The sequence below is a fragment of the Anarrhichthys ocellatus genome, unplaced genomic scaffold, assembly GCF_004355925.1.
Source record: "Anarrhichthys ocellatus isolate YVR2014 unplaced genomic scaffold, GSC_Weel_1.0 scaffold145, whole genome shotgun sequence".
Taxonomy (NCBI): Eukaryota; Metazoa; Chordata; class Actinopteri; order Perciformes; family Anarhichadidae; genus Anarrhichthys; species Anarrhichthys ocellatus.
Genome location: NW_022280175.1, coordinates 418,888 through 438,617, shown reverse-complemented (window position 1 = coordinate 438,617; position 19,730 = coordinate 418,888). Strand labels below are relative to the sequence as shown.

At 40.8% G+C, this 19,730-nt stretch overlaps 3 protein-coding genes across 3 annotated transcripts; all 3 read right to left on the bottom strand.

The window, feature by feature from the left end:
• Window positions 1-426: 426 nt before the first annotated feature.
• ctns (cystinosin, lysosomal cystine transporter) lies at window positions 427-10,953 on the bottom strand. Its single transcript, XM_031877721.1, has 11 exons — window positions 10,759-10,953; window positions 7,302-7,404; window positions 7,001-7,079; window positions 5,318-5,408; window positions 4,702-4,805; window positions 3,706-3,843; window positions 3,189-3,288; window positions 2,137-2,256; window positions 1,365-1,535; window positions 1,015-1,132; window positions 427-898 (listed from the first exon to the last, which is right to left on the bottom strand). Exons 2-11 carry the CDS (start codon window positions 7,375-7,377, stop codon window positions 750-752), a joined length of 1,146 nt encoding a protein of 381 aa, XP_031733581.1. The 5' UTR covers window positions 7,378-7,404; window positions 10,759-10,953; the 3' UTR covers window positions 427-749.
• A 531-nt stretch (window positions 10,954-11,484) lies between these two features.
• Window positions 11,485-15,049, bottom strand: ndufa11 (NADH:ubiquinone oxidoreductase subunit A11). Its single transcript, XM_031877722.1, has 4 exons — window positions 14,957-15,049; window positions 13,342-13,434; window positions 12,457-12,579; window positions 11,485-11,669 (listed from the first exon to the last, which is right to left on the bottom strand). The coding sequence occupies exons 1-4, from the start codon at window positions 15,033-15,035 to the stop codon at window positions 11,557-11,559; spliced, it is 408 nt and encodes a 135-aa protein (XP_031733582.1). The 5' UTR covers window positions 15,036-15,049; the 3' UTR covers window positions 11,485-11,556.
• A 611-nt stretch (window positions 15,050-15,660) lies between these two features.
• Window positions 15,661-17,782, bottom strand: mrpl55 (mitochondrial ribosomal protein L55). Its single transcript, XM_031877715.1, has 3 exons — window positions 17,695-17,782; window positions 17,214-17,406; window positions 15,661-16,124 (listed from the first exon to the last, which is right to left on the bottom strand). Exons 1-3 carry the CDS (start codon window positions 17,736-17,738, stop codon window positions 15,975-15,977), a joined length of 387 nt encoding a protein of 128 aa, XP_031733575.1. The 5' UTR covers window positions 17,739-17,782; the 3' UTR covers window positions 15,661-15,974.
• Between the last annotated feature and the right edge of the window lie 1,948 nt (window positions 17,783-19,730).

The window sequence follows — 19,730 nt, the reverse complement described above, 5'->3', positions numbered from 1 at the left end:
CAAAATTGGAAAATGATTATGGTCCCTCTCCAAGCTTGAACGACGGGGTAGACTTAGTGCTGCTAATTGTGACAAAAATGGTTCCAGGTCCTACCAACAAACTCAGCAATATGGGATGCATGGGACAAATGGGTACAATGATCCAGGCTCTTACTGGACTGTGGATGAATATCTGGTTGCATTTTATGGCCGCTGACCCCCTCAGACAATATATACCAAGCAACTGTACACTGGGAATCCCCCTCAAGCATCAGGGCATGGTCATCTTGACATGGCCAAAGAGATGACAGCTTCAAGGCAAGGATTTCTCATTTTGTTAAATGTCGCCTCCCCTCTCCTCGCTTCCTTCTCTCAAGTGGGCGGGACTAAGAGGTGAGTAAAATAATCAAGATTGTACAAACAGAGAAATGAGAAAGGCCCCTTGACTTCAGTTGTGACATGGCATTTAATAAAAAGTGTTTACACAGTTGTCATTACATCCGTTTTTCTTACACCTATCTAATATTTTCATACAGTGGTAAAAAACAAAAGCGCTGATCCTGACATATTTAAGATGGCGGCACACTGAGCTCAAAGCAGCTACATGAGTAAAGCCTGCGTGAGAGAACTCTGCATCATACCATGATGGAAGTCAAAGATGACACCCAGCAGGGCTTCTCTTGAGCAGATTGAATCATTTATTGTGTGCTCGTTGCTGTTGACTGATAGAAATCGGTCGTTTACAGACTATAGTCCGTCAACAGTCAGCGTCAGTCATCTTGTTGCTCTGCAATTGCTTGGTACTGTGATGGCCGTCTGTAGAGACAGTAGTGCTGAATCATGAAGAGGATGTCAAACACCACAGAGAACAGACCCAGGCCAAACTTTGTAGGATCGCCGAATATCAGCCTCCACTCGTCTAATGAGAGACACATCACAGTTAGTACAAACGACATGCTGTCAGTCACATATACACTTTACTATTTGTTGTGACAAATGTCATGTTATCAACAGGATCGAGCATAACATAGTTACCATTGTTGTAAGACTGCAAGATCATCTGTAGAATACTGAGGAGGCCACCTGTGAAGTCCAGCAACACGTTGCCTATACTCCACCCTTCAGTGCTCTGTTTCCTGTAGTTCATGTACGCCTGGAAGAAACAGACAGAACAACACCAACACTGTAACAATCTGTGAGTGATTATTCATCCAATCAACAAATCAACTTAACACTGAACCACATTCTGTGGAATAACACTGTTTTTACAGTCTCAGCTATAAACTTAACATTTTCACAAGAGTCATTCTATCTGCATGGCTACTGCATTACTCTGTCCAGGTGTTTCCATTCAGTGTGTGTGTGTGTGTGTGTGTATAACTTACCTGCGGCACATATTTGACCAGAGTGACTGCTAGCTTAATGTAGGAGAAATAGTAGAGGTAATCCAACCAGGTGATCTGTTTGGCTACAGCCAGAAACAAGCTGATCAAGGCAAAAGTCCAGCCAATCATCAACAAGAACATGGCCGTACAGGAGATCTTTTGACCCCCCCTCTGGAAGAGAGAGGACACAGAGGATTAACCTGTGGGACCCGTCCATGACGGAATCAAATACTTAAAGCTACTGTGAGGAGCTTTCATCTTGTGTTGATGTCGGTGGCCCTGTGGACAGCAGTGCTAGTGTCTCAGAGCACCAGCGTCCCTAAAGAAACCTCTGGGGTTAGATGGCAGGCATCTCACTGATGTTTGCTGTTTCCATTCACTTATTCATTCAGAGCACCTCTGCTCATATATTTTTGGGGAATTTAGAAACATTAGAAAAAAGCCCACAACAACATAGCTATGTTTATACCCAGCAGTATATTCAGGGGAATAATTAACGTGAATAATTAAAGTGGTTACCATTGGAGCAGACTAATGTCAGCTTACTTTAGACAATAGTAAAGTTTGCTCATTTAATAACTAGCTCGAGCTAACGTCTGTTATTCCAACATTAAATTCATATTGGAAAGTTGGACTATTCAGGTATCATTTTCAGAAATACAGTTTCTCTTTTAAATGTCACAGTTTCTGTGAGACCAAACTGGTCAGAACCTGCTCTGAGCTTCATGATCATACAACGTTTGTGCATCCTGTCACAGATACAGATACACACCTCAAACACAGCAGCCTGGCTGATGTAGACCAAACAGAGCAGCAGAGCATGGAGACTGAAGAAGACATCGTTAGCGCTGACGGGGTTAATTCCATTTGGGTTCGTCTTCAGAAACTCCTCCTGCAGGAACACATTACACTGTAAATGCTTCATTCAAGATGTGAACATCACAAACACTGTGAACTGACCTGGGATTCAAACCTTCAACCGTGAAGTAAAACAACACTTATCAGATATAATTATGCATGATTAGGAAATCATGAACGTGTCAAGGCATGGGACAATATGAAAAGTTCATGTCACCATAATCCTGGCCAAAATAATTATGATACACAATGATATTATCCCAATGATCATCCAGACATGCTTACAAATTACTGGAGTTACTTCACCTTACGTTTAGTTAAGAAACGTCTTTTTGATTGCATCACAGATAGGACCGGCTTATTGTAGTGAAGAACTAACCATCTCAAATAAGGTAATCATAAGTCATAAGGTCCACTGCATGAATAAAGGATCAATACAAATAAAACTAATATTGCGTGAGTCTGTTTTCTTTCTTCTATGTTTCTTGTATTCTTGTATTTTGTAAATTCCCAATCAATGGAGTGTTTTCTTTTAATCGCGAGCTGTAGTAAAATCCTACATCATCCTATCCATACATGTGACTTTATTATTTACCATAATGATCAAGTCAGACAACAAGAGCAGGTGCCAAATGTTAAAATGTATTCATAATTTCACTTAAGTCATTCCCTGTTTAGTGTCCTGCTGCTGTGCTGAACACTTCCTCTAAACGTTTCACAGTAAAACTCCTCTTGTGGTTTCAGGGGCACAACCACTTCACTACCCTGAAACCTGAATAATCTAAAGTTCATTCATTCATGATCCTTTCCTGTGGACTGTAATGTCAGGCTCATAGAAGTCCAGCTGTCGTTCTGGCTGCATACTGTTGTAAAGGTGTCACTTCTCCAGAGCCTGCAGTACGGAACATGACTGGTAGACTTTGTGTGTATGAACAGTGCAGTGCCTCTTACAAAGCATCAAGTTACCGTTATATAAGGCACCCAGAACAGTCCTATATTGAAGACACTGTAGGCGATGAAGCCAGTCAGGTTGAGAGCCAGGAAGTCAAAGTTGAGACCTACAACACTGAAACCACACATGTTGCTTTCATTTGTCAGTTGTTTGGACTCGTTGCATGTTATACCATCTCACTGCCCCAATCACTGTCAGCTACAAGAGCAAACACTTTAAATAAATCATTCTGGTATGTTTGTAATGATGACGTTTACAGGAAATAACGATGTAATAATGCTTAGTTTAACCTAAGCAGACATAATGCAGACATACAGCCGGGTATCTATCGGGGAGTGTAGGATTAAAAGATGCAATGTGTAAAAGGTGCACCTCTAATACTAATACTTGTCAAAAAAGCCAATAACTAACTAATCACAGGGCAAGCATATAAAAATTCACCCAAACACAGAGGCTGTTTGAATATGGACCCCTGGTCAGCGGCCACAACAACTACAGTTGTGAAGGCAGAGATGAATGAAGTGAGTCTACCTCTTCCTCCTGAAGTTTTCCCAGGCTTGTGGATAGAAGGACACCGACCAGGCCAGGAAGTAAAGCCAGCCAATCAGCTGGCTGATCACCGACAGGACGCTGCTATGAACGACCATGAAGTGGATCCTGAAGTTCAAACTAGAGGAGAGAACGTCAGGCTTACTCACACAAAGACACATGATGGTGGTGAAGTATCATCATACTCTACAGCAGGTTCAGCACACAGTATACCAACTGCACCGCTGATACACCATGACTCACCCAGGTGTTCTGGCAGACCCGGAATCCTATTTTGAGCTAGCCTTTAGCTCATTTTACATCATTCCTATTGTCATGCTGAACTGATTGAACAGCGGACCGATTGTAGAGCTTTTGATTCTCAGCCTGAACCCGACTGAGCCCGACCCAACCCTCCGAGTTCAGGCATTTCTCAAAACTCCCCCGGCTTGAATCGGGTCAGGTTGATGATCTTAATATGCAGACCTGTAGTCTGTGTAATGTCATGAATAATACTGGTACTGCACACGTACCATTCACAGAATCTAGTTCAATGTTTCCTGCTATAATCAATGACCTACTGTTGTACAAAATGAATACCAACATTTGACTATTGTCTCATTGATCTTTCACTGGTGTTTGAAAAATCAACTCACGACAGCATTTTCCTTGAACAAACTCGCCTCTCAAAATGAGGAGAAATGTTTTGCAATGTCTATTTAATATCATGACATGCTGAACATTCGGCATGAGATGACGCACATCTGTTACCACTCTGAAAAGATACACACATACACACATACATATATATATATATATATATATATATAGCATATATAAAACTGTCTCCATGGTTCAGGTCGGGTTGGACTGACACGATGCGAGGTGCTGTAGGGTCCGGCTTGATTTACAGCCCAAACACAGACCTTTGTAAGAATTGATGAAAGAAAGGGAAAGGCCATTAATGTCACTGCATGCTGCTTCTGTGCAGACACCCACCTGTTGAGCTCTGTGTTGTTGCTCATCAGGTATGTGGTCACCTGACCGACATCATGGGCCGTCACATTGAAACTGACGGAGGTTGCCTCCACTGGCAGCAACACCTAAACAAAACAACAACAACAAGAGCTTTGAGTCAACAGCTGTTTGGTAGATGGTACAATCCTGTGTGTGAGCTAGCTTAAGTAATGAGCACGTAAACACAAGTACATCTGATCCTCATCTGCTGATGTTTGCTTGTGCATTTCATGGCATTCATACGCTCGGTATATGAACGTGTACAACATGATATTTCAGCCTGATGGTGCAAGAGGAAAGGTAAATACAACTTTATTGATCTCCACAAATGTGGATGTTGCAGCTGCACAGGTGAGAATAAAATAAATACATATTTAGAAGTATATAAAATAAATAAATAGGGACGAACAGATTATGGACCTGGTGCAGTTACTCTGTAAAGGCTCTTGGATTGACTCTGTCTATGTTGTCGTCATCTTTAGTTGCTGCAAACTTCGGTGACGTAAGAACAACGTAAGAACAACGTACACCCAGACTGGCTGAGTGTGTTTCACTCCTGCCACATGCAGCACATGTTGTGTTTGGTGTCATGCGTTACCTGCTCAGGAACGGTGAGTATAGACGTGTAGTTCAACTTGGAGCTGAAGGTCACATTTAACTGAATCACAGCCGACTGGTTGAGAGGAGAACTAGAGGAAGACACACAAGTCCAGTCAGAACAACACTGATCACAAAGCACAGGATCAGGATCAGGATTTACTTCTTTAATTCACTTGCTGAGCATATTTGCTTCAGGTTTGTTTGCCTTTGCCATGAGCGAAAAGCAGAACATCAGCAGCTTCAGCACTGTACTACTGTGTGAAGTGGGAGTGATGAGCTGTAACACACCTAAAGCTGCCCCAGGGCAACCAGTGTGCCGCTTACTTATTCACTAACAGACCACAGCCACAGTCTGTAGTAGAACACTGGTTGAACCTGTGGTTTTAAACCTGTGGTTTTAACATCAAAATCTACAAACTAAAGCAGAAAACAGAAGCGAGTCAAAGCTTGGATTTCAATAGACTGAATTTTAGAATGCAGCCTACTATGACTGTGACTATGACTGTGACTATGACTATGACTGTGACTATGACTGTGACTGTGACTATGACTGTGACTATGGCTATGACTGTGACTGTGTGGACCTGATGAATGTGAGGTGCAGTCATGGATCATTTTCAGCTTCATACTTGTATTTTGGGTTTCTATTTACATGCTTTAATGTTTAAATAACACATTAATAAATTCAACCAAGCATTGAAATGGTGAGTTGTTCATGATTTCTTCCTTTTAAATAGAGATGCACCGATTGGAAGTTTTTCTCGGCCAATTTCCGATTTATTTAAAAGTCTGATCTGCAGATTACGATAAATGCTGATTATGATTTTCTATCTAGGAACTATAAAACCTTTTTCACCACCACCTCAGGTACACCGTCACTTTGGTTTTGTTATCTATAGTGGTTATTTGCATGAAAACACACAATTCAAATGATTGTATTTTTATTGATAAAAAAAAGAAATCCTGGAACCTAAGAACTTGCACACCGACGAGATGTTGACGATAGTGTCTGTGCAGCTGTGTCCCGACTTAAAGCTGTCATGTGGTGGCAGAACACGTAACACGCAATGTTTGGAAATATGAGACTGACCATGGCTGATCAGCTGACAACCAGGCAGTATCAATTGGCAGCCAGGTGTAGATCTACTTTAACACCATTTCATCGCTGATCAAATCCTGCAAAACCTCAAACGTCGGGTGCAAATAAATTATTAAGATGTCCTAAATCTACCCAACATATTACTGTGGGACGACTGGCTAAGTGGAGAGCAGGGCCGTCCTTCAATCGGCGGTTCGATCCCCTGCTCCGGCTCCACGCATCAATCAGAGGATCGGCGGTTCGATCCCCGGCTCCGCTACTCGCATGTCGATGTGTCCTTGAGCAAGACACTTAACCCCAAAATTGCTCCCGTAGCTGTGCCTACGGTGTATGTGATAGAATCTGAATTGTGACTCACTCTGGATAAAAGCGTCTGCTAAATGACTATAATGTAAGTGATGTAATGTACATCTTGTGCTGAAGATGCTCATGGATACAGTGAAGGACTGTAAAAAGCTTGATTCCCTTTAAAAAGGACAGACAATCAAACAGAAACTGAAGTCATTCATAACCTAATACGATGGTGTCAGCCAGTGTGAGAGAAGCTAATGCTACATATTTGCTATCTGTTTCTGTGGGTACCTGGGAGCGATGCTGATGTTGGCCTGAGAGTTTTTCTCAAGTGTGACAGCATGTGGAGCCAACAGAAACAATCTGGTCTCTGGAGGACAGACAGAAAAAAACAACAACAATCAAACAATCAATCCAAGATGCTCACAGAAACAAACAAAACATCATCATAAATTTACAATTCTACCCTTATCATAAAGTTACTACATGCTAAACATTTTCAGAACCTCATTTTTATCCAGATTTACTGGGTGAAAGAACAACAGGTTTCCTGTCTACAGCCAGTGGCCTCATTGAAGTAACAGCCATTCACCAGAGGAGCCGGTCAGCATCCACAGGAGCAGAAGCTGAGCAGGAAGCCGTCTCTTTGCCGGGGCCAGGCCGGCCATCTCTGCACAATGATGCACGCTGCCGACCTGAAGGACAGAGGCACAACGCATTATTACAGTCATTAACATATCAAAATGTTACAACATTAGGATATTCATTATTCATTATTATGAATTACTTTTTGAGATCCTTCACTGGAAATCATTAAATGTACGGTATCAACCTGCTCTCAGTCGCACATGTTTACATGATATATATATATATATATATATATATATATATATATATATATATTACATATTTACATCGCAATGTTCCGACAAAACTCTGGGGACTAAAAAGATAAAGAGAGATAGAGAATTAAATATGAAAGTAATATAATACAAAAATAAGTCATTTGTCAAATAAATAAATACATTTTATATTTTTGTGCATATTTATTTATTTTCAAATCAACCTGCACATATTTGATAGTTGAGGCTATTATTTCTACATTTCTTTCTTTATCATTTTATTTATTGAGTCATTTATTATTTATTTATTATAATGACAGCTTAATATGGAGGACAGAATATGACTTAAGTATAAATTAATAAATGCATTAATAAATGTTTGAATACAGAAATAAATGAATAAAATAATAATTAAAAGCTGAAATAAATATTGAAATAAATAGATTAATGTATAGATAAATAAATAAAAGCTGATAATCAAACAGGACATAAATAAATAAATACATATATCATATATTTATTTCTACATTTCTGTTCACCTACATTTATTCATGTATGTGTCTGTATGCTAATGAGGTGGGAGGTCCTAACCTCTGTCTAAAGCAGGATTGCTCACAGGAGTGTGATGGCTTCTGGTCTACTGCCTTGCACAGAAACGTTGGCGAGCTCCTCTTGGCGACTTTTTTTGTCAAAAGCGACGAGTGACAAATCTAGCGACTTTTCTGGTGTTTTGGAGACTCTGACGTGAAAGCACGTATTGTTCTGCAGTTACTGTCCTCAGCGAGCAGCGGGTGCTGCCGTGAGCCCCTCCACCGTCCCAAAGCACACACAGGTGGTCAGTCTCACAGCAGCAGTCCCAGCTGCAGACTGTGGAAGCCGTTAGTGCTGCTCGATAGTTTTCTGACGTCATCTACAGGGATGATTTGCTAATCGGTTGCTTCTGTCTTGCTCCCCTACTTGACCAATCCTGCTTAAGAATGAGGTTCGGCCCGCCTACCTCATTAACATACAGAAATACAGAAATAAATAAATGAAGGTGAACAGAAATGTAGAAATATATTTATTTATTTATGTCCTGTTTAGGTATCAACTTTTATTTATTCATTTCAGCATTTAAATATTTCTGTATTTATTTATTCATTTCTGTATTTATTTATTCCTGTATTTATTTATACATTTATTAATGCATTTATTTATTTACACTAAAGACATTTTTCCTCCTCCATAGCTTAAGTCCTCCATACCTTCAACCAACCTGTATTTGTATTGCACCTTTCCTACAGGTTAGTTCAGTTCAAAGTGCTTCATGGATGACTGACTGAGCTGAAAATAAGACTGCAGTCAACTCAGCAGAAACTTAAATTTGAGTGCACCTATATGCTAAAATTCACGGTAAACGCATTCAAACGGCACAGATCGGGAGCGAGCGAAGGATTTTGCAAAATTAGCGGAGAGATTAACATGAGACCGGCCAAATTGCCCCATGTTTTATTTTATTAATCAATTAAATTAATTTTATTCATATTATATATTAAATATAAAACAAGTTACCTGCATCTTGTGAGTTAAAGGGAAAATACAACTAATTGTGCGTGAAGTGTAATTATTCTTTGATTTGAGGGTAGCTGGAAAGATATTAAAGATTATGTATGTGTTCAGGACATTTCTGACCACATCCATACAAAAAATCTGACATATTAACTGTACCAATTAAGATATTTTACCAAGTAAAAACTCTAAACTGAATTTGTACCTTCAAATAGCAAATTTCTGAAATTTTTAAGGTGCTATAAAAATATTTTTCCCAATAATTCCACACAATGACTAATTGCTATAAAAAGTAAATGTCATACATTTCTACGAGAAACAGGTAATTTCTGAATATTTGAAGCGTTATAAAAAGTATTTTTCTCAATAATTCCAAACAATGACTGATGTATGTGTTCAAGACATCTCTGACTCACCCCATAGAGAAAATCTGACATTTTTACTCTACCAATTAAGAGATATTTCAAAGTAAAAGTAATACATCTGTACCGAGAAAATATCTAATAACTGAATATTTAAAGGACAAATGTCAGCAACCAGCAAGAGGTATCATTTAAACAGTGGGCAGAGTATTCAGCTAAACACTGATGTTTGCTCCCAGTCAATAAATATGTAATCAGCAGTGGCTATAAAAATATTTTTCTCAATAATTCCAGACAATGACTGATGTATGTGTTCAGGACATCGTTGACTCCATTCATAATAAAAATCAATCGTTTTTACTGTACCAATTAAGATATATTTCAAAGTAAAAGTCAAACCACCAGTACCAAGAAAATATCTAATAACCGAATATTTGAGGTGCTATAAAAAGTATTTCCTCAATAATTCCAGACAATGACTGATGTATATATGTTAAGATGTTCGTTTGGATCTGGTCAGAAATGTCCTGAACACATACATATCAGTCAGTCAGATATTATTTATTTTAATTATCTTTCCAGCAACCCTCAAATCAAAGAATGAAGACACTTCACGCACAATTTGTTGTATTTTCCCTTTAACTCACGAGATGCAGGTGTTTTTTACTTAATGTTAATATAATTAATTTAATCTTATTTCCACATTATGCAATTTATATATAGGTTTAGTTGACATCTTATTTTGGAAACCGGATGTTGTCTCACGTTAATCTTTCCCGCATATAGGCGCACTGAAATGTCATTGTCTGCTGAGTTCACCACGGAGATCCGAGTGTCTGCTGACCTGACCGCAGTAAGATAAGATCGATCCAGTGTGGACCGAGACAACGGATAATGTGAAACAAGTACATGAAAAATAAAACGTCTCCTCTCTGCTCTGATGCAGAAAGCATCATCATACAAAGCCTTTTCTTTTTTACAAAGGTAAAAAAAAATAACTCCAATGGAGGAAGCACAGTCCAGATGTGACCGATCGTGAGAACAGTTGCTGTCTACACAGTTGCCCTGATGAAGACATCAGTCTTCCTGTTCCGATGCGAGGGTCCCGGGACAGAGGATATGTACACACTGTAAAGCCCTGAGGAGAATGTGTGATTTTGGGCTATACAAAAATACATTGAATTGAATCATTTAGTTTGTCCGACCTAAGACACATACGACAGTAAAATGTGGACTAAACGAGCTCAATGTTTGAACCCGTACATTTATCTGGACCAGTAAACATAAAGAGACTTACGCCAGCTGAGTGGGCAGCTTGCTCATCAGCAGGTCACAAGACGCGTTTGAGTTTGTTTTCTTCCTCTTTCCAGTCGGGCTTCTGCTTTTGTCTTCTTCGTTGGTGATTTACGGCAGCCCGCATCCCTTACGTTGCACTGCTGCCACCCCCTGGAGCTAGACCGTTACTGCGCCATTTCCATCCTAGATGTCGCTCTCGAAGTCACACGTTTGATTCCTTTTCTTTCCCTCCACTGTAGAATACTTATCGATATTTCATCTCTTCTTGTTCTGCCCCAGAACCCATACATGCTAGAACCCGGCCGTGTGAGGTGAATAGTGCTGTTCAGTATGTCCCACTCTCATAGTGGACAACTTCACCGTGTGAATGAAAACAAAGATCAACCAATACATTGCTAAAGATCACTCATGATAATAACCAATCAATAAATAATAAAAAAACATCGCTGGCTGTTCATAACAGAAATACAAAAACACAGTTTTTAATAAATGTGTGGGTGCTAAGATGAATATTTAAAGGGGAAACACATGGATCCATTTCACATTCATTCAAATTAATCATTTAATTAATTGAAAAAAATAATTAAGACCATGTGGAAGATGGCTTTTAATGGTGAATATAGCCAATGTCACAATGCATAATTTAATGTAAGACACATTATTGGAAGGGATGTCTCTACATTCTTTTCTCTGACGTCCCCAAACTACGACGCAACAGACTCAAGACTTTATCTCACAAGAACTTTATTACATGAACTCTTTTTACAACACATGGTTAAATGTACATCCATCCTTCTCCTCATAGTTTGGGGGGTCCAGCTACCCTCCATCCCTCCATCTTACCGACTTTAGTGAAGAAGGCCAGTGTGCCCAGACCCAGACACGCCGTTGTACCGGTCATAGCACTGTGGGCTGGAGGGAGGGACACACACACAATATGGCTGCCGTTAGACTGTACGTACATGCACTAAAACCTTTGCAAGTAGAATGCCAAAAATGTACCAATACACCCGTTCAACAAGCATAAACATGATGTTCACATGTAGAAAACAGCACTGCTGCTGCTGACTATGTGGGAGCAATTAACAGTTTGCCTTCATGGTTCAGACTTTGAAACCTTCGTGTAATTATTCTATCACCTTCATAAGTAAAGGCACAACTCTTAACTTCAGCTACAACATCCTCAATGATGACTTCCAGAGGTTGGGAGGTAGCAGAGTTAAGCTGAGGTTATAGTCGCCGTAGTGATGCTATGCGTCGTGCACCTCGGAATTCTTGTAACTTGTCGCGTGTGATCACGTGACTGTCGCAAATGGTTCACTGATAAAAGCACTATTTACATGTGTAGGGATTATACAAAGAAGACCGATTCACTTCCAAAAGCTCTAGAAACTGGAAGTCTTAAAAATCTACTTTCAAAAACATATTTTTCAGCCAAGTCAAATTGTTTCCAGGATATTAAACCTTTGTGTCTTTATTTTGCATTTAATACTTGACTTCTTTCTTTCCAGGGCTTATATAAAGTAGTCTATGAATATGAGATATGAGTTTATAGTTAATTACAATCTCTTTTCTGCATTGTGGAGGTTGGTCTATGTCTTTGTGCTTCTTCACAGTTCATGTTGTTGGTACGCCCTGTGGCATTTCGGAGAATAAAGCAGCGCACAGAGCTTTAGCTGAATGAAAACCTGATACTTACTTCTGGCTCCGAGGAAGATCCCAGAGGCACAGCCCCCGATGAAGTAGTTCAGTGGGTCATCTGGGGCTTCACGGGCCTGAGCACTCAGACAAGTGGCCATGCTGAAAATTGCTCCCATGGAGGCTGGAACGACACAGACGGACCCATATCAGCCGTTTCATACCATACGTGTGGGCCAAAGAACAGCACATGGAGACCCCGTGTTTGGGTCACATGACTGCGAGTCTGTGCTTCAGCACTTTGGATTAGAAATGAAACAATAAGGGTTAAATGCATCCTTTCAGAATGTACTTTAGGATAACGCAGCAGCTCTGCATTGTTCTGAATGCTTTGGTCGCTGTTCTGATATAAAGCATTGTTCTTCAAACACTAACTACACAGTTAAAGACAAAGGTTGATGACAAACTTGATTTCCTTTTAAATGAAAATGCTGCTTAAAAGTGCTTTTAGTAGCGTTAACATCGATCACACCGGTTATGATAACATGCCATCACAGTGCCAGCAGTGAGTAACCTTCACATACAGTATGTATACTTCTGGATTAACGTACGACATAACAACCCTATGCTGACTGTGTGAAGTGCCTCAAGCAGGCTATGAGATTAAGTTTTGCCTCAAATGCCACCACTGAAGTTAAATAGAAAATAAAATCATATTTCATAATATGAGGAGAACCCTTTCTATGGTGGTGGCAGGTGATCATCAGTGATGGTAATGGTCTTTAAGTTAAACGATGCAATCAAGTGCACTAGAAGAAGACAAAGAGGTTAATGACTCCATGACTGGTCCAGCAGGAGAGCTCTTCACTGCATCATGTGTTTGGAAGCAGAATACAGTAATATTGTTTGGTCTTACATAATGATGCACGACAATATGAATATTTACCCATGGTAACCGTGCTGTTGGTAGCCCTCTGTAGCGCCGCCAATGCAGAATCAGGCTGGAAGGCCACGATGTGATAGGCTGAACCAACCAGGCCTGAAGATACACACAGAGAAACACACACAACATGAACAAACTGAAAATGAAACGAAAAAGTCAGAATTCTACTTTAAGCTGACAATGGGCTCGGAGTCAAACTAGACTTTGTCCGTAGCGAGTATAGATGTGTAGTAACATCTACATATTACGAGTTTACAGTCTGGATAAAAGTCCATCCACAACAATGAGCAACATGTGGTGTGTGTGTTGTCCAATCACGTCGAAAGGACAAAGTGCTGACAGTAACAATTCTAAAAACTCAGCTTGAGAGATGTTAACATGGTGTGAACTTTGACACCCTCACACATCTGAGCAATTGTAGCATATTGTGGGCGAGATTGTTGTATCGTCTCTTTTGGAAAGTACACTTCACATGGAAGTCTTCACCCTCATAACAAACACCGTGCGAACACAGAGCGTAAATGGGTCCATTATTGCCCCTCGTGGTGGTTTTAGGCAAATGAAGGCTTATAAAACTTTGGTGCTTTCTTTCTATTGGTGGTTAAAAACTTCAAACGCAGCCAGCACAGCGACATCTAGTGGTTTGTAAGACTTACAGTGGCCCCTCAGGACGACAACACCTCTCTGTTTTCAGTGGTCTTGGTCTCACTGCCAGGTCTCAACAATAAGGGTTGTCTGCTCGGGGCAAGTGCAATGCCACGTTGGGCTAGTCAATTTAGCAACTAGCAAGTGGTAAAAAATACTAGTAACAGGATTTTAGTGGCATGGCATTGGAGGATGCGAGTTCAGATTCATGTCCATAAATAAAGATTTAACATCAAAATTAACTCTAGTGTTTGTTGTTATTTTATAACTTCTAGGGGCAAGTACAAATGATTTTGGGCAAGTAGATTTCTGAAAGCAAGTGGAAAAAAAACATGAACAATGTGTGCACTAAAAGTTCCTGACTGCATATTATTATGAAATTTGTACAACTTCTGAAGTGCTGCATTAAATGTGGATGTTCTTGTGCATCATGTAACAGTAAAATAATGAGTACATGCACTGTCCGTAAAGAGGAGATTTCCTCTTAATCAGAAGTGTTTCCAAACACTATTCTACTTTCCGGATTAGGAGAGACGACAGTGAACGCCTCACCTTCATTAAACAGGGTCCATACGTGCTTACTGAGCGGTTCTTTGGAGCGTCTATCAATCACCCCGATTAGTCAGTTACGTCTAATAGTTACCGTAACGTTACCTCAGATGTCAAACTATAACAAACCAGTAACACACACAAGTTATTCTACACGATAACAGGGTTAATGTGCGCGGTCAGCTCACCCGACAGAAACTCATCAGAATACATACGTTGACCTCCGCAGTGAACTCCACGCAAATACATTTATCATAGAGCTGAATAATAACCTGAACGCAGCTCGCTTCATAGCAGTCCTGTTAGCATTAGCATTAGCTAGAACATTCACGCTAGGTAACGCAGTTATCTTTGCCGGCTCAGCGCGACACCCTCATCTCCGGCAGGCGTTTCCCGCGCTCGTTGTATCAATGCTGATATTTACCCAAAGCGGTGGCTAGTTTGGTTGTGATCCATGTTTTTTCAACACAGCCTGTGCCCTCTGGTAGGTCCCAGTACCCCATTTTGGATTTAGCAAGGACGCAATCGAAAGAGTCAAATTCTCGCGAGAGATGTATTCATCGTAGGTTTTCGGCCGCTGACAACAGTCTACGGTGCACCACCGCCACCTACTGGAGTGGAGGGTGAAGCCGGGCACTGGCGCTGAAACAGAAGGGAAATCAAACACGTGCTCAACCGTTTCATCCGTTAAGTACTGAATTAAATGACTGTCTGTAACAAGGACGCCATATTTATATAACCTTTTCATTAATCAATACGTTTCTTCTCTTATGTGGAGCAAAAAACACCATTTTAACTGACTTTGGTTTGTGCACATAATCCTGCTGTGGAGTGTTTGTGAAGTGTGCAGTTGAGTGCTTTTGGTTCTAACCACAAACAGATGACGATGATGCCCCACTTCTGCTACCAACATACCTTTAGTATTGTAATGGTGTGTCCTGTTTTACTATTATCACAGCAGTGGGCTACTATCTACACAGGAGCCTTAAAAGTGGAGTCAGCAATTCTAATCAGATTTTTCAATGAATTTTTGGCAAATTCAGCAAATACCTCCTTAAACTGTGCACTGACCAAAACAAAGCTGGTGCAACAACTTTGTGCGCTTTTTCAAAATTGACCACACAGATACCCATCTTTAAACCACTTTATTAACTCAACATTGTTTCTTACTCCATTGTTAGCAGGTTATTGATGCTTCAAGGACAGTAACAGAGTCATAGCACTCAGCAGAGCTGTGCCTGCTACACATGGTGTGTATAGTCAGTCACCCTGCCATACAAATGTCCTTGGTCTGTCTCAGTCACTGCGATTTAACCTTTGGGAGGAACCACTTTTTTGGCACGAAAACAACCCGATTAAAACATCCCGTAGATGCACAAATGGAAGTGAAATTTAGATCTTTACTGACGCTGCAGCAGTCAGCCTCTACTTTCACGTAGAAGTCATTTCTTCTTCCAGAAGTGGCTGTATTTGTCGACTTTGAAGTCATCTTCATACTGGACTGCTGTCTGTTTTTTCGTCTTCTTCACTTCTCTCTTTTTCTGTCTGGCTCGACGCTCCTCTTCAGACAGCGTGGACAGATTGACCGGCATCTTTCCAAACAAACAAAGAAACATGAATAAACTTACAAAACATGAAATATGAATGAACATACTCAGGAACCCTTAAGCTATGGGACCAGTGCACCTTCTTCTCTTGAGCAAGGAGGCTAGGATGTGGGTCTGTTAGTTGTCAGTGTTAACAGAGTAGGGCTAGGGTTGTGAAAATATGTATATGCATATCATGAATCTCAAAAAGTGAAAACCGCTTCATAATGTCCTCTGTGGGTCTGAGAAAATAACCCCGATGACATCACTATGACCTCAGCTTTGGCTTGAAAACTATAACTGAACTCAACCCATTCAAGAGACTAACAGACGTGATATTTTGGCATCTGTGGTTTTAATTTGGACTATTGTTTTATGAAATGCCTCTCTGGAAGTCAAGCCAAGATTTAATGTTTAGTGTTAGTGTATTTAGTGTTTGATGACGTGCTACTTTTGTTCTAGTGGCATGCGTCTCCGTTTGTGGTTATGCTGATGTTTTTCTGGCTCATGGTGCTTACAAACAGTACGCCACTATGTTCCACTGTCCTCTACCGCTCTCACAGGCACTGATTCTTATTGACGTATATGCCACGTGACAGGACTATCCACCGTCTACCTGGTATGCCCACGTCTAGCATCGTCAAAACTTGCACCCAACCATGCCGTATTCTAGACCAGTAACAATTCGCACACAGCATAAGCAGATCAGAAACAGTGGTTGTGTCGATACGAATTAGTCTATGACTGTGAGAAGTGGTGTACGAGGGCTCAACAATGGCGATTTCCCTCTTTATTAGGTTTATTTAAATTTAGATTAAACATGACAATTTGTATTGTTATTTGATTACTGCTCATAAATAATTAAACAGTGGCAAGTACAAACAGAGATTTCTAACATGAAAGACAATCATATTGAACCCTTGATATGCATAGTGGAACATACCGTTTTCTATCACCATGAGCCATTTAAACGACACCGACATGTGGAAGATGCCTTAACATTGTGAGAACATGTTTCTATACAACTGTCTGGTCAGTGGAATGAGGCCCGTGGTGTTTAGAAAGTGTACAGCAAACAGAGCGGAGAGTACTGACCATGAGGATGCGTCTGGGTTCTCTGTACCGGATGTTGACGGTGGATCCGTCCGCTCGGACCAGCATCACCGGGTACAGTCTCTCATACTTCTGGCGGCCGCAGCGCACCACGGACGTCCTGTTGGAGCTGAGCTGGGGAGTCTGCGTGTGGAGCCCCGCACCCTGTGGACGGGCGAACACAGGGCAGACACACCTGCCCGTAACGTGACACACACGCACACACACACACACACGCGCACGCGCGCGCACACACACGATATAAGGTTAGGCTAACTTACCACTGTTAACAAGCCGAAGGAATAAACGGCCGTTTACCGTCACGTGACACGTTTGCTACCTTGTTATCTGACTGTGTGGTTGAATATGATGTGACCCTCCTCCATTCATTCCTTCAATGTTTGACAGTAAACTAACAAGAGCTCTACTAACTAACTCTATTTTAACAAACATACATTTTCAAGCAGTATTCTGCGAGTCTTACCGTGATAAAATGTTCTGTGGTGTACACAGCCTCAATAAAAACATGTTTGCGACCAAATAACTGTGACAGGAAGCACTTAACGCGAAGGGCAAACTTCTTCTTCGTTTGGTTTAATGGTGGGCTGCAACCAGTGAGGAACATACCGCCACCTACTGGACCGGAGCATGCAGTTCCCCCTCGAAAACATTAACAGTATGTACATTAACAAGGGTACATATTCAAAGTTGAAAAAAAACAACTTATCAATGTTAAAACTATATATATATATATGAAGAAAAAGTGATACAATATCCATAATAAATAGCCCAAATCGGAGTATGTAGTATGAGATATTGTCCCTGAATCATTTTTACTTTCATCATTAGGTAAATAAAGTAACCCCATAATTGGATACAAGTATTTTTCTTTCAGCATCCTCTAACTTTACATTCAGAGCATTCACCGCATATACTGTTCCCTAATGAAGCATAGCGTTAGTTCATGCAGGACATGGAGGTCATACGCCTCCAGCTGTAACCAGCTGACAGCCAGCTGATTGAATCATGCTTCTAATGGCCACACACCAATTCAATTCAATTCAATTCAATTCAATTTATTTTTGTATAGCCCAAAATCACAAATTACAAATTTGCCTCAGAGGGCTTTACAATATGTACACATTTGACATCCTCTTGTCCCAGGACCCTCACATCGGAACAGGAAAAACTCCCCCAAAAAAAACCCTTTAACGGGGAGAAAAGAGGAAGAAACCTGGGGGAGAGCAACAGAGGAGGGATCCCTCTCCCAGGATGGACAGAAGTGCAATAGATGTCATGTGTAGAACAGGATAGTGAATTACAACACATTCAATGTAATTACAGCACATTCAATGTATGACAGAACCACGGCAGGAGGCAAGACCTGGTCCAGGTATAACCCGGATACACAGGAACCTGTGAGGCGAGAAAGCACAGAGACTCTGGTGAAGAAGCAGGTCAATAATGTGCATTAATGGTATCGGTAATATGAAATAGTAATGCGATTAATAATAAAAGTGATATTTAGCAGTTGGAGTCAGCAGGGCCATGGTAGGAGGAAGGACCAGGGTCCAGATGAAACCATGCTCCATGGAAACCTGTGAGGAGAGAAAGCACAAGGACTCCGGGGAAGAGACAAAATCAGTACTGTGCATTAATGGTATCGGTAATAGGGTTAATAATGAAGATCGTAGTAGGTGTCAGCAGGGCCATGGATGGTTGAAGGACCAGTGTCCAGATAAAACTGCGGTCATGGTAACCTGTGAGGCGAGAAAGCACAAATACTCCGGGGAAGAAGTAAAGTTAGTAATGAGCATTAATGGGACATCAATGCATACAGACAGAGGTGAAGAAGAGGAGGAGAGAGGTGCTCAGTGTATCCTAAGGACGTCCCCCTGTAGTTTTTGCCTATACCAGTTTGTCTAAGGGCCGGTCCAAGGCAAGCCAGAGCCAGCCCTTACTATAAGCACTGTCAAAGAGGAAAGTCTTAAGCCTACTCTTAAATGTGCTGAGTGTGTCTGCCCCCCGGACTGAAACGGGAAGCTGGTTCCACAAAAGATGAGCTTGATAACTGAAGGCTCTGGCTCCCATCCTACTTTTTAAGACTCTAGGAACCACAAGTAACCCTGAATTAATGGAGCGCAGCTCTCTAGTAGGGCAGTATGGTACTATAAGCTCTTTAAGATATGATGGTGCCTGACCAATTCGGGCTTTGTAGGTAAGTAAAAGAATTTTAAATTCTGTTCTAGATTTTACAGGGAGCCAGTGCAGAGAAGCTAATACAGGAGTCATATGATCTCTTTTCTTAGTTCTTGTTAGTACACGAGCTGCAGCATTCTGGATCAACTGGAGAGATTTCAGAGACTTATTAGAGCAGCCTGAAAATAAGGAATTGCAGTAATCTAGTCTAGAGGTAACAAATGCATGAACTAATTTCTCTGCATCGCTTTGAGACAGGATGTGACTGATTTTTGAAATATTACGTAGATGAAAAAAGGCAGTCCTAGAAATTAGTTTTAA

What these genes read in the sequence shown, in the direction of transcription:
- mrpl55 (XM_031877715.1), bottom strand. Translation starts at nt 17,738, where the DNA reads ATGTTTTTATTGAGGCTGTGTACACCACAGAACATTTTATCACG. An exon ending in CCACAGAACATTTTATCACG is followed by an intron (nt 17,407 to 17,694) that starts GTAAGACTCGCA and finishes CGTTACGGGCAG; the next exon opens with GTGTGTCTGCCCTGTGTTCG. An exon ending in AACCCAGACGCATCCTCATG is followed by an intron (nt 16,125 to 17,213) that starts GTCAGTACTCTC and finishes TTGTTTGGAAAG; the next exon opens with ATGCCGGTCAATCTGTCCAC.
- ndufa11 (XM_031877722.1), bottom strand. Translation starts at nt 15,035, where the DNA reads ATGGGGTACTGGGACCTACCAGAGGGCACAGGCTGTGTTGAAAAAACA. An exon ending in CAACAGCACGGTTACCATGG is followed by an intron (nt 12,580 to 13,341) that starts GTAAATATTCAT and finishes GTGTCGTTCCAG; the next exon opens with CCTCCATGGGAGCAATTTTC. An exon ending in GATCTTCCTCGGAGCCAGAA is followed by an intron (nt 11,670 to 12,456) that starts GTAAGTATCAGG and finishes CCCTCCCTCCAG; the next exon opens with CCCACAGTGCTATGACCGGT.
- ctns (XM_031877721.1), bottom strand. Translation starts at nt 7,377, where the DNA reads ATGGCCGGCCTGGCCCCGGCAAAGAGACGGCTTCCTGCTCAGCTTCTG. An exon ending in GATGCTGACCGGCTCCTCTG is followed by an intron (nt 7,080 to 7,301) that starts GTGAATGGCTGT and finishes TCTGTCCTCCAG; the next exon opens with AGACCAGATTGTTTCTGTTG. An exon ending in TCTGGGTGCCTTATATAACG is followed by an intron (nt 2,257 to 3,188) that starts GTAACTTGATGC and finishes GTGTTCCTGCAG; the next exon opens with GAGGAGTTTCTGAAGACGAA.